Source organism: Phocoena phocoena, chromosome 3 (genome assembly GCF_963924675.1).
Source record: "Phocoena phocoena chromosome 3, mPhoPho1.1, whole genome shotgun sequence".
Taxonomy (NCBI): Eukaryota; Metazoa; Chordata; class Mammalia; order Artiodactyla; family Phocoenidae; genus Phocoena; species Phocoena phocoena.
Window position 1 is genome coordinate 162,411,226 of NC_089221.1, and position 13,454 is coordinate 162,424,679.

Consider the following 13,454-nt stretch of genomic DNA (forward strand, 5'->3'; position numbering starts at 1 on the left):
CAGTAAACCCTGACCAGTCCAACCTGGTTCCAGGACCAGGACCACCAGAGGGTCGGTTTTCACAGTGGGCTCAGTAGCCATGATGTGTGAAAGGGTCTGAGAGGGTATCTTCGTTGCCACACATGCATTTCCAGTTGTGATTTTCATTTCCTCCCTTCGTTCTGTCCTGTTTCTGTTTTTCTTGCCTTAGTCCCGTGGGTGTGAAGACCCCTCTTTCTGTCCTTCCTGCATGTTTCCACCAGCCAGCCCCAGTCTTGTCCCCAGACTCCCATTCCCAGGGGCCCAAGCAGCCTGTGATGGCTGTCCTGTTGGGTAAGCATCCGACCCACCTTCTCCCCCAGCCTTGCCCAGTGCTCAGGAGAGGCAGGGGCGTCCCTCACAGGGAGACAGGATGGGAACGTGAGGGCCCGCAGGCGAGAACAGCAGGGACTGGCGGTCCACCCCAGGTGGGTGAGACCAAATAGATGGTTAGGCAGCTGCAGGCTGGGCAGGAGCGGGGAGGGTCCCCCAGGGTTGCTGGCCCCAGTGTGCCTCCCCAAGGTGGCTCCCCGCCAAGCGAGCCTCGGCAGCACCGCCCCCAACCCCCCCCCAGCCCTGCACACAGTCGGACCTGCACTCTCGGCAGTCACCCCTCTCACTGATTGCCTGGCCTGATTTGGAGTTACATTTTGACGCCATGGAGACACTTTGTTTATATATAATGTTTATATATTTTAAAGATTTGTGACAAGAGAGTATATTTAATAAAAATTAAAATGACTTTTTCTCCTGCCCATGTCTCTTCTTCGGCTCTGGCCCTCACCCCCCATGAACCAAAAACAGGATTGAAGTTATTTCGACAGATTTTTTTTTTAATTTATTTATTTAATTTATTTATTTTTGGCTGTGTTGGGTCTTCGTTGCTTCGCGTGGGCTTTCCCTAGTTGCAGCAAGTGGGGGCTACTCTTCGTTGCAGTGCACAGGGTCTAGGCACGTGGGCTTCAGTAGTTGCGGCACGTGGGCTTCAGTAGTTGCAGCACGCAGGCTCAGTAGTTGTGGCACACAGGCTTAGTTGCTCCGCGGCATGTGGGATCTTCCCGGACCAGGGCTCAAACCCGTGTCCCCTGTGTTGGCAGGCGGATTCTTAACCACTGCACTACCAGGGAAGCCCCATCGACAGATTTTTGAATAAACTTTTTTTTTAATGTAATTGCTGTTTGGACTGTTAAATGCTAGAAAGTGCAAACTGCACAAAGAGTTTACCATGAAAAGTAGGTCTACCTCCCAGTTCCCTTTGCAGGGATGTCTCCCATTACCAGCTTCTCGTGTCTCCTTCCAGAGAGATCCTGTGCACAAAGGGACACACTTGTCCCTTTGGGGATGTCAGTCGGGATGGACCATGTGGTACTCAGGAAGCACTGGGTGGGGGGGCACAGCTCAACTGGCGGCTGATGAGAACTCCATGTGCCAGTGTCTTTAGCTCTTTCTTCTTTGGCCATTTGGATTCCCCAGGAGTCTTCAGTCTCATGCCTGGAAGATTCTGTAATCTGCACACAGGGTAAGGGATAGTGGCTCTCTCCATTTAGCTTTATGTGTAGTCACTTAACCCCATTTGCCACCACACCCCCTACCAAGCCTGGCTTCCCTCCTTCTGGCTGCCCAGTGGTACTGTGGGAGGGACACAGGTACCTGAACTTCCCAAACAGCTTCCACACCAGAGGCCTCCATATTCCACTGCCATCTTCAGCCCAGCCCAGTGGGACCTGGTGCACTCAGTGTCTATGGAAGTTTCTACAGGTAAATCTGGCTGGGCTTTGCCATGAACCAGGCAGTCAATTGTGGCTCCTCTTAATTCCCACCTTCGGAATGTTCTGTAGCCTCTATACTTTTACTAGCGTTTTGAGAAGGATCAACATGAGAGGATGCATTTAGTTCGCTTTAAGCCTTGTGTTTAACACACTTTTCATTTTTATCCATGCAACAGAAGCACAGAGTTTCAAAAGTCAAACACCCGTCTAGGGGCCAGGACAACAGCATTCCCAGCTCCCCCGCCCCACATGTCAGCACTTTCTTCGGGTGTCTGGTTATAACCTCACTTCCCTAAGTGAAATCATGCTCCCTGTTGCTTGTTCTTGTACAAGACATGTAGCAAATCAGTGGGGCAGCTGGGCTTGGGAGGAGAGGTTGGTGAGGGCACTTCTCCCCTCAGGTGACACACACAGGTGAGGGAGCCTGCAGCAAAGTGCAAGGCCCCGCCCCGAGGTGGGTCACGCTCGCCGCGTTGGCTGGGCAGCTATGCTGGGTCCCACACCATCACTTAGGCCCTTGGCTTCCACCCTGGTGAGGGAAATGGCTTTGCTTTGTTTTCTTTAGTCTTTTTTTTTTAATTTATTTATTAATTTATTTATTTGGCTGCATCGGGGCTTAGTTGCAGCACTCTGTATCTTGTTGAGGCATGCAGGATCTTTCACTGCAGCACGCGGGCTCTTCGTTGCGGTGTGTGGGCTTCTCTCTAGTTGTGGCCTGCAGGCTCCAGGGCACGTGGGCTCTGTTGTTTGCAGCACGCCGGCTCTCTAGTTGAGGCGCATGAGCTCAGTAGTTGTGGAGTGCAGATTTAGTTGCCCCGCAGCATGCGGGATCTTAGTTCCCCGACCAGGGATCGAACCCACGTCCCCTGCATTGGTAGGCATATTCTTTACCACTGGACCACCAGGTTAGTCCCACCTTGTCATTTTTATTCTTAATGTACATTTTACATATGCTAAAAGATTACATTGTGAAAAAAACAAGACGGGCTCAAAATGGAGTCACTTACGCTAAGGCTTATGTCACCAAACTGAGACTTAATTACAGTTTCAGCTCGTCCAGAAATGGACTCTGAAACCAGTCAATCAGAAATTGCCTGATCAGCACAAGTAAGGTGATCTACCTGAGACAGCTGCCATCCCCTAAAGGAAAGGGACCTTGCCACAAGTCTACTTTTTGCTAATATAACTTCCTTGTTCCCACTCCCTTTTGCCTTACAAAAGTCTTTTATACAGCTCCTCAGAACTCCTTTCTATCTGCTGGATTGGATGCAGCCCGATTCATGAATTGTTATATAAAGCCAATAAGATCTTTAAAATGTACTGTTGGATTTTTAACAACACGTACATTAGAATACACACGTGCACGCACATGGGTTTCCCACCGCATGGCCACAGCTATAGGAAAATGCCAGTTGGTGATGGACCCTTGTCCTCCTTCTCCTGGGTCACCACGGCCTCAACAATGTGCCCATTTGCTGTGTGTGACCTTGATAAGAAGGCAGTCCCCCTGTACTTGTGGAAGAGGGCGGTATCCCCCATGGCCCCCTGCCCAGTACCATGGGCTCACCCACCTCCCTCTCCCCCCATTTCTCTCACTTCTCACACTTGGTCCATTTCTTCTCACCCCCTTTCATTCTCTCTTTGTTTCTTCCTCCCAGGCCTTTGCTATGCTGTCCCTCCATCATTCCCTTCTTTCAGCACTGAAGCCCCGGACTCCCCACCCAGCCTGCACCACTTAACCTGACAGCATGCAGAAAGCCGCTTCCCAAACCATCTGGATCCTTTTTGTAAAAAGCAGCTTGCTCGGGCTTCCCTGGTGGTGCAGTGATTAAGAATCCACCTGCCAATGCAGGGGACACCGGTTCGAGCCCTGGTCCCGGAAGATCCCACATGCCGCAGAGCAACTAAGTCCGTGTGACACAACTATTGAGCCTGCACTCTACAGCCCGTGAGCCACAACTACTGAGCCCACATGCCACAATTACTGAAGCCCGCGTGCCTAGAGCCCATGCTCTGCAACAAGAGAAACCACCACAATGAGAAGCCCACACACCACAACCAAGAGTAGCCCCCTCTCACCACAACTGGAGAAAGCCCGTGCACAGTAACAAAGAACCAAAGCAGCCAAAAATAAATAAATTGATTTTTTAAAAAATCGGCTTGCTCCTTTATTTGTTCAGAAGAGTGCCCCCTCCCACCCCCACGCCCACCCCCACTGCAGTCAAACTGGGCACATGCAATCTGGGAACAATGGCTGGCCGTGGGACCCTCTGCCGCTGGGCCTGGGGAATCAGTTTCTAGGCAGAAGCTCAGGGTCCAAGGCGTGGCCACGGCTCAGGCATGCAGTGAAGGGGACTGGCACAGCGGACGCATCTGGGACTCCCAGGACCACATTGCACCTGGGGACACTGAGGGGGTGGCCCGCGCCCCGCTGGCCCAGGACCAGGCCTTGGGGCTGCAGGAGTGTCTGCAGGCGGGCTAGGAGCCCGCCAGATGCTGGTGGAAGTACAGGCCGAAGAGGCTGGAGAGCAGTTGGCAGGTGGCGATCCACCAGATGAGGAAGGAGAGGACGCCGCGGAGGAAGAGTGGCGTGAGCAGGCTGCCCAGGACCCCGGCGATCAGGGCCACGGTCTGCCGGGCCTCGTCCTCCTCGGGGCCGACCGGGCCATCGAGGGCTGAGGACGGGGTGGGGGACAGCGGGGGGACGGGACCCAGGCCCCAGGAGTAGCCGCCTGCGAGAGAAACAGGGTGGAGGGAGGGATGGGTGGAGGCGCAGGCGGAGTTGGCCTCCAGGATCCCCACCCATGCTGACACTCACCCGCCCCGCCCCAGGCTCTGCCTCCTTCCACCACCTCGGCTACCCCAGGCTCTGCCCGCACCTCATCTTCGGGCCCCACCCCAGGCTCCGCCTCTGCCCCGCCCCCACTATAGCCAGCCCCCGCCCCCGCCTCGCTCAATCTCCGGCCCTCCCCTCCCCTCCCCCACCCAACTACAACTCCAGCCCCTCGCTCCAGGCTCAGCCCCGCCCCGCTCCAACTCCAGACCCCGCCCCCGCCGTCTCCCAGGCGGGTTCTCACCCAGCGTCTTGAGCAGCAGCGTGCAGTTGAGTGTGAGGATGAGCGGAGTCAGGTACTGCAGGCTCACAACTGTCACGTAGCAGTACACCCGCACCACCTAGTGGACAGGTAGCAGTGGCTGCAGCAGGGGACCTTCGGGCTCCGGGTAACCCCACGCCTGAGGGACAGGGAGCCCCGCCCTGAGGCCCAGGTTCCCTCCCCGCCCGCGCCGGTACCCGCCGTTGGATCTCTCGGGCCTCGATGCGGCCGGCCTCCCGCCGCAGCTGCTCCACTCGAGCCTTGGCCAGGCACAGGTAGGCCTGCAGGTGGGGCCGGGTCACCGCCAGCCGCAGCAGGCACAGTGCCACCAGCATCCAGAGACGCAGCGAGTCGAAGGCCGAGTCGGACAGCCTGCGCCGAGAGGGGCGAGGGGGATAGTGAGGCTGCCCTCTGCCCCAGGATCCTCCCCCAGGACGCACTCCTCCCTTAGTCTCAGAGTCTGGAGTAGCCAGAGGGGGCCCCAGCTGCCCTGCCTCCCACTTCCATACGCACAGAGAAAAGGACGTGCTCCCAAAGGGAGCCTGGTGCAGGAAGTCCCGCGCCATGGGCTTGGTCCAGAGCCACAGGACAAACAGGGGGGACAGGAAGCTGGTGTGCAGAAGGAACCTGGGGGCAAGGGCGCAGAGCAGGTAGGCTTGGGCACCCACCATCCCCACCGGCCCCTTCCCTAGGCGCCCTAACGCTCCATCCACCCGGTCCCCCACGTAACTGCAGCATGGGCCGGTCTTCTGACATGGTCAGTGCATCATGGTGGGTCTGGGCCAGCCGCAGGCCTGGGAAGGTGAGGAAGGCACCCAGCATGGAGCCCACTGCCGCCAGCCCCACGCGGATGGCCAGCTTGACCAAAGGAAGACTGGGAAAAAGAGAAGGGTCAGGGCCCCACGGCAGGTCAGCACCCTGCCTGCAGGTCGCAGCATGCCGCTGGTCCCCCTCCCTTCCCAGGACTCACGCCCAGTCCCAGCCCTGTGTCTTCAGAAGTGGCTCCAAGTTCTGGGTCATACTGGCCAGGCCTAGGGAAGACAAAGAGAGGGTGGTGTCCAAAATAGACCCCTGGGGCCTCAGAGCCTACTCTGCCCCCCTCCCAGACATCCTTTTGTCCCCCAGGTAGGCACACACTAGTGGCAGCCAGGCCCTGTGAGAAGCATGAGGACAATTTTGTTCTCCAGTTATGTGAAGCTCAGGAGAATGTGCTAGACGGACACCCTTGACTGGACTGAGGGACATGGGGGCGGAGGGCACTGAGTCTGAGCTTCCCCGAGGCTGGAGGGTCATGAAGGGCTCCACAGGAGGAAATCAAAGTCCTGGAAAGATTTCTCAGTTCAGGCCCCCACATTTTCCATGGAGTAAAAGCAAATAATGTGAGCTCACAACCAAAATCACCAAACACACAACACAATAAATTACCATAAAGGTGAGTCAGGAGAAAAAAAACAAAGGACAAGTTTAGACCCCAAGGCTTCTGTGTGAAATGCCTGAGGAAAATAAAAGTTGGAATTGCAGAACAGGTGACATGAGACTACCTCAGAGGATCAGGTGGATTTGCAAAGGAATCAGTTAAGCTCTTCCAAAAGGAAAATATAATTATTGAAGTGATAAGTTGTTAAACAGCATCTCAGAAGGAGCCAAAAGAGGAAATGACGAATTGGATCTGAAGAAATCACTCAGATTCCAACTAAGAAAGACAGGAAGGTGGGAAATGTGATGGAAGATTAAGAGATAAGGAGGACAGAATAGGAAGTTCAATATAAGTCAAGTCTGAACCCCAAAGGGAGAGAAGAGAGAGAATGAAGGAAAAGAGATATTGAAAGGTAATTATTGAGAAGTCTGCAGAATGGATGATACATACAAAGTATGTAAAACCCGATAAATACAAAGAAATCCATACCTAGACACACTGTGGCAAAACTGCAGAATACCAAAAACAAAGAGCTCACAAAGCAGTCAGAAGTTATGACAGATCACCTAAAAAGAAGGACAATTAAGCTGGCAGCCAGTGTCAACAGCACAAAAGAAAAGGAACAAATAGAAAGTGAAAATGTAAGATGGTAGAGACAAGGCCAAATATGTCAGAAAACACAATAAATGTAAGTGGATTAAATTTTGAAGTTAAATGATACAGACTATCAGACTTGATGGAAAATATCCAGGTAGGGAATTCCCTGGCAGTCCAGTGGTTAGGACTCTGAGCTTTCACTGCTGAGGGCACAGGTTCAATCCCTGGTCACGGAACCAAGATCCCGCAAGCCATGCAGCACGGCCAAATGAAAAATTAAAGAAAGAAAATAAAGAAAGAAAATATCTATATCTATATATTTATTATTTTTTAAAGTAGACATACCTCAACATGAGGTCACTGGAAGGTTGAAAGTAAAGGGATGTCAAAAAGATATAACAAATACTAATCAAAAGAAAGGTAGTATTGTATATTTGAAAGTTGCTAAGCAAGTAGATCTTAAAAGTTCTCATCACAAGAAAAGAAAATTGTAACTATGTGCGGTGATGGATGTTAACTAGATTTATTGTGGTGCTCATTTTGCAGTATACACAAATATTGAATCATTATGTTGTACACCTGAAACTAATATAATATGTCAAGTGTATATCAATTTAAAAAGAAAAGAAGGGCTTCCCTGGTGGCGCAGTGGTTGAGAGTCCGCCTGCCGATGCAGGGGACACGGGTTCATGCCCTGGTCTGGGAAGATCCCACATGCCGCGGAGCGGCTAGGCCCGTGAGCCATGGCCGCTGAGCCTGCGCATCCGGAGCCTGTGCTCCGCAACGGGAGAGGCCCAAACAGTGAGAGGCCCACATACCACAAAAAAAAAAATAAGAAGAAGAATAAGAAGAAAAGAAGGGGCTTCCCTGGTGGCGCAGTGGTTGAGAGTCCGCCTGCCGATGCAGGGGACACAGGTTCGTGTCCCGGTCCGGGAAGATCCCACATGCCGCGGAGTGGCTGGGCCCGTGAGCCATGGCCGCTGAGCCTGCGCGTCCAGAGCCTGTGCTCCACAACGGGAGAGGCCACAACAGTGAGAGGACCGTGTACCGCAAAAAAAAAAAAAGGAAGAAGGAAATAAGGAAGGGAGGGAGGAAGAAAGGAAGGAAGAAAGCTGGAAAGGCTATATTAATACCAGACAAACTAGACTAAGATGGAAGTATTATTAGAATCAAAATGGGTCCATACAGCATGAAAAAAATGGCAGATTTGCCAGGAAGATGTAGCAATTTTAAACTTGTAAACACCTCGTCAATTAGCCTCAAAATACGTAAACACTGACAGCAATAACCCAGAGGCTTAAACCCCAGGCCCCAGACTGCAGCAAAAACCCCAGGCCCCAGACTGCACATACCTGGCTCCAGGCCCAGCTCAAGTGTCTCCTCCGGCACCACCTGCACTAACATGGCCAGGAGGAGGAAGAGGAAGGCGAAGGTGAGGCAGACTGAGCGCTCGCCCCCCTCCTCTGCACTGAAGTACAGCCGGGTCACGGTCAGGAACACCTTGCTGGGGGCAGGGCTAAGGAGGCCTCCAGTGCCTGTAGTGACCCCTCCCCCATCCACCACCCCCAACCAGTGACCCCCCAACTCCAGAGCACTAACATGGAAGTTCAGGCTTGGAGTCCTGGGGAGCAGAGGAGTGAGCTGCCGGGCAAGCCCAGGACACGAGGCTTACTGCTGTTCAGGCCTGTGTCATCAGCGAGCAGGCGGTCCTGAGCCAGGCCTCCAGCTTGGCCTCATCACACTGCCCGTGGTCAGTTAGAAATGGCCAACTCTGTCTCTGTCTGTCTGTCTGTCAGGAGGTCAAGTCTCCCTGACTCACTCAGCCTCCTGGCTGAATTCACAGCTCCTGAGTTTCCCGTTCCTCTGAGAGGTTAAAAGAGATACCAGTCTCTATCTCCAATCTGCCCTTCTTTGCAAGCCCATTCCACAAGGACATTGTCTCCGACTTGGGTCCTCAAAGTCACAGTTTTGCCTCTGCTCTCTATGCAGCTTCCGAAAAAAATTACAGAAGGGACGTCTCTTTGCCAGCCCCTGCTTCTGTTCTAGACTGCTGAGTTGCTTTGACCCAGAGAATGGACAGGGGTTGGGTGGACCGACTTCAGGCAAAGCCTCAGGAGGCCTGCAGTGCCGCCTTTTCCTTCCTGGCCGCTGTGGTGAGGAAGCTTGCTCTAGACCGCTGAAAGGCAAGCCCACTCGGAGCAGATATGAGGCAACCCAGCTGAGCCCTGGCCCAGGCAAACATAAAATAGTGACTGCTTTACACCACTGAGTTTCTGGGGCGACAAGGAGCCTGGGATCCAGCTTCCACACGCCTCCACCTTCCCCACCTGGGGAGCTAAGAGGAAGGATACATAGAGAAGGCGATGGCGAGCAGGCACCAGAACACAGCGATGTTGGTCTCTTTGGCCGGGCCCAGCACATAGTAGTAGGCCTCTGTGAAGAGGTACACGCCACCCGAGTACACCGCGAAGTCCACAAACCACTGGTACTCCAGGAAGAAGCGCAGGACTGCGGGGAGGATGCAACTGAGTCCCCAGCTTAGCCCGTCCAGGATGCTCCCCCCACCAACCCCACCAAGGTGTGAGCCAAGGGCCAGGGGAGCTGGGGACCCAGCTGTTACCGAGGGCATCAACGGCTGTGAGGGGACAGGTCTCCAGCCGGAAAGGGGTGTCACGAGGCACGGATAATGGCTTCTCCTCACTATAGCCATTGGCCCACCTGGGAGGAGGGGGGAATGTGTCAGAACAGCATCCTCCATCCTCCCCTCCCCTGGCAGTCCACCCCACCCCAGCCTGAGAGGCTCTACCATGTCACCCTCAGAGCACAGGAGGCCTAGGAGGTACTTCTCCCCCAGCCTGGGTGTCTTCTGAATGCCAGGGTGGTGGTCACCACCCACCCATAGGGCTGACCCACAGCAAACTTCCAATAAGCATTAGATGCCAACTGGAGGCAACCAGTGAATGACAGTGACCATCTCCTCAGCCTGGGGTGTCCCCAATTCTCCTGTGCCCAGAGCAGTGCCTGGAAGTGGGCAGGTAAGGCCCTGTGCCCTCATGGCCTCCCCTGGAAGGGAGCCACTTACCTAAGACTGGGGGTTCACTCACCGCTCCTTCCTGCCTCTGGGCCTCTGCTTCCCCGCCAGGGCCCGAAGCTCTTCCTCGGAAGGGTGCTTGTATCGGAAGAGACTAAGGGCAGAGACAGGCAGTCAGGAAAGGAACTGCCATGTGAATTGCCCTAGAGAGTTCACAGTTTCCACCAGATTCTCAGAAAGGGTCCGAAACCCAAACCGGGACAAAAAGAGTTTCAGGAAACAGATCTACAGCTAGAGTAGGGATGAAGGAGAGCAGGAGTGGGGGAAGCAGCTGTTCTTCTGAGTATTTAGATGGTCTCAGCGATGTGTACAATCTGTCAAAATTGATCCAACTGTGTACTTCAAATATTTGCAGATTACTGTACGTCAATTACATCTCAACAAAGTTGTTTGTTTGTTTTAAACAAAACAAAACAAAACAAAAACCCCTCACCTTTCAGGGCTTGAGGCGGGGCTAGGAGAAAAACCAGGGAGGGCGGGGCCTTAGGGGGCTCCGCCCACCGCCCGGGGAGGGGGTGTGGCTCACCTGCCATTGCAGAGCAGCCAGCGCGCGAAGGAGCAGTGTGGCGCAAGCCTATGCATGAGGGTGGCGGTGAGCAACGTCACCACCAGCTGCACTCCAAGGACAGCCTGCGGGGAGGAAACATGAAGGGCAGTGCCAGCCAGAGGATCACAAGCTCCCGCCTCGGAAGCCCGGCTATTTATAGAGACTCTGGGGCCAGGTTGTGGAGGCAGGGCCACCCTGGCTCAAGCTGCTTCTTGGGGAAAGGTCCTGGGGTGGGCTCAGACCCAACCCTGGGAGCCCCAGCAAAACGCACGTCCCTCCCCACCACCTGGCTGGGGTGTGGGGCGGCGGAGAGCACGTGCTGGAGCAGACACTGGGGCTCGCTTTCCTCCTTGTGCTACGGATTTAAATCTTCCCAAGCCTCAGTTTTCCTCATCTGGAAATGGGGTGCTTCCTATTTTGTTTCGTGTCCTCTCACGACCACCTTCTGGACCTACAACGAGCCGGGCACACCCAGTGGAAGCGCTCTTCTCCCACGGTCCCACAGATGCAGTTTTTGTAACTGTGTCTCAGGTGAGCTTGTAGTTTCAACGTTCACCCAGGTGGCTCTGTCCCCCAAGTCTTTCCCATCTTAAATTATCCCTGATAACTGAAGTCACCCTCTCTCCCTCTCCCTCCCTTTGTAACCAACCAAGGAGGAAAGCGATCTATTTCTGGCCCACTACCTGTTTCAGGATAAAGACTTACACGTTTGAGTGGGATGACTTTTTTTAATTAGGAATTCTCTTACCAAGTTCTACTAAGAAACTTTTAAACAACAATTCATAACACATTTTCATATACTTATTTTAAAACGTTTTAGAAAAAATGTTTTTGGTGATCAGTCTGAAGCTGGGTTTTCCTGCTTGAATGCAGTAAATACCAATTTGCTTTTGTAATTATGTAAAATTAAGTGCTCAGGAGGGCTGTCTGCTAGTATTATGGTATTAACAACTAAAATGAAATAAAGATTACATTAATATTAAAACTAATTGTTAAAATTATCCTTTAATCAGGCAAAAATAAGCTAAATTTAATAGGGAAAGCTCTAATGTGATGGCTATCGGGCCTAGCACTGTAATTCAGAATGACTGCTGAGAAATCCATCATTAAAATAAAAGACTAATAGGATATTTTCTTTATGCTGTGACTTGTAAACAGGCCAGGAACGTTTTTTCAGTAATGAGGTGGGGCATCATCTTTCTGGTCTCACTGCTCACCCTTCCCCCACCCAAGTGCAGACTGGCTAGCGGGCATTAATGACCCAGAGCACAGTTGGGCCCCTCAAAGCGGCCCCGCCCTTCCTCCCAGGACCCCTCCTCCACTCCTCCCTGGAAACCCAGCACCTCCCAGCAGCTGCTCCCCAGTCTCCCTGGCTCTCCAGACACCTCTCCCTTGTGACCCATCATCCCCTGGCAGAACCTCTCTGCTGAGCTCACAGACCATGCCTCCTCCAGGCCCTTCCCTGGAGGCCCCAGCACCCACCCATCACTCCCATGGATACTGCTCTCGGCTCCTCCAGGCAGCCCAGGCCCTTCCCAGTCTCATAGTAAACGTCCAACTCCGCTCCTCAGCCCACAAGGCCAGGAGGACCCAGCTCAGGACCAACCCGCCTCACTGCCTGGCTCTCTTCCCCGGCGTCCTCTGCGCCCAACCATTCGAGTCTCAGAGACCCTCCCAGACCCCCGGGCTCTCCATCGCTGACCCCATTACCCTTGGACACCTCCCAGGGAGGAGACCCATGGTTCAAACTGCGATCCCAGCACTTGGAGAGGAAGGACGTTAGAAAGGAAGGAGAGGGAGAGAGAGGAAGGGAGAAAAAGAGGGAGGAAGGATGAAGAAGGAAGAGAAGGGAAGGAGGGAAGACATGCATCCCTCCACCTAAGGCTCCCGAGGTCTGTCCAGGGATGTTTCTCACCGCCCACCCCCAGCAGCCTCCAGTCTTAGGGTCCACGCTCTGCAGATCTCCAAAGATCTCTGAAGCATCCCATCAGCTCATGTCCCTCCTCTGCTCAAAGCTCTTCCCTGGATCTGTGATCCCAGAATCCTGCTAAGTAACATCAATGGGACTTTCCTCCATCCCGTTTCCGAGAGCCCTTCCCCTCACCTCCCACAACATCCCGCACCCTGGAACGACATCCACTTTCATCAGCCCCTTCCATCAATGCTCTTACTTCAGACCCACCTCCAGCGCCCCTCCTCGGGGTCACCCCCCACCCCAGGCAAGTTCAGGCTGCCTTCCTGGCCCCTCCATCCTGTCTCTCCCTCTGTCCAGTCCTAGGGGCTGGGGGGTCTCCGCCCTCGCCCAGTACCAGCCTGACCCACAGGGGCCAGGCTAAGCTTGAAGAATAAACTCAATGGGTTGGACCCAGAACTACGTGAGACCTGAGGGTTCCAACTGTGCTGTCTCCAATTCTGGGACCCTCCCCCGCCCTGAGCCCACCCAGATCCCCTCCGCATGGCCCCCTCCTCTCAGGATTCTCCCTGGTCCTTCGGCACACCCCACACCCGTAGGGAGCCCCGATGGACCCTGTCGGCGCGGCCCCCACGCTCCCGCAGGACACCATCCCCAGAGTGGGCCCCGGGGGACCCCAGATCTCCCTTACGGGGCTCCGAAGGTGTTCAGATCCCAGTACCCTCTACGGGACGACACCCTCAGCAGGACCCCAGGCCCCTAGAGGGCCCCCCAGAGACTTGTCAGAAGCCCAGAACACTCAAGGCCTTCCAGTTCCCTTGTACAACCTCCGACCCCCTCATAGGTCCCGCAGTGAGACCCTGACCCCAAACAGGGAAACACGGCCCTCAGAGCGATCCCAAATCCCTCAGAGACCTCAGTGCCCACAAAGGGATCCCGGTCTCCTCGGTGTCTCCCTGGACCCCCCTCGGCGGAACCCCTAGCCCCTCAGGGCCCCCCATGCTAAGA

General features: G+C 54.2%; 1 protein-coding gene across 1 annotated transcript; it reads right to left on the reverse strand.

The window, feature by feature from the left end:
• Positions 1-4,265: 4,265 nt before the first annotated feature.
• TMEM161A (transmembrane protein 161A) lies at positions 4,266-12,650 on the reverse strand. Its single transcript, XM_065873795.1, has 12 exons — positions 12,639-12,650; positions 10,514-10,617; positions 10,001-10,081; positions 9,517-9,614; positions 9,248-9,404; positions 8,249-8,400; positions 5,853-5,913; positions 5,613-5,756; positions 5,396-5,509; positions 5,080-5,254; positions 4,865-4,961; positions 4,266-4,519 (listed from the first exon to the last, which is right to left on the reverse strand). Exons 1-12 carry the CDS (start codon positions 12,648-12,650, stop codon positions 4,266-4,268), a joined length of 1,449 nt encoding a protein of 482 aa, XP_065729867.1.
• Between the last annotated feature and the right edge of the window lie 804 nt (positions 12,651-13,454).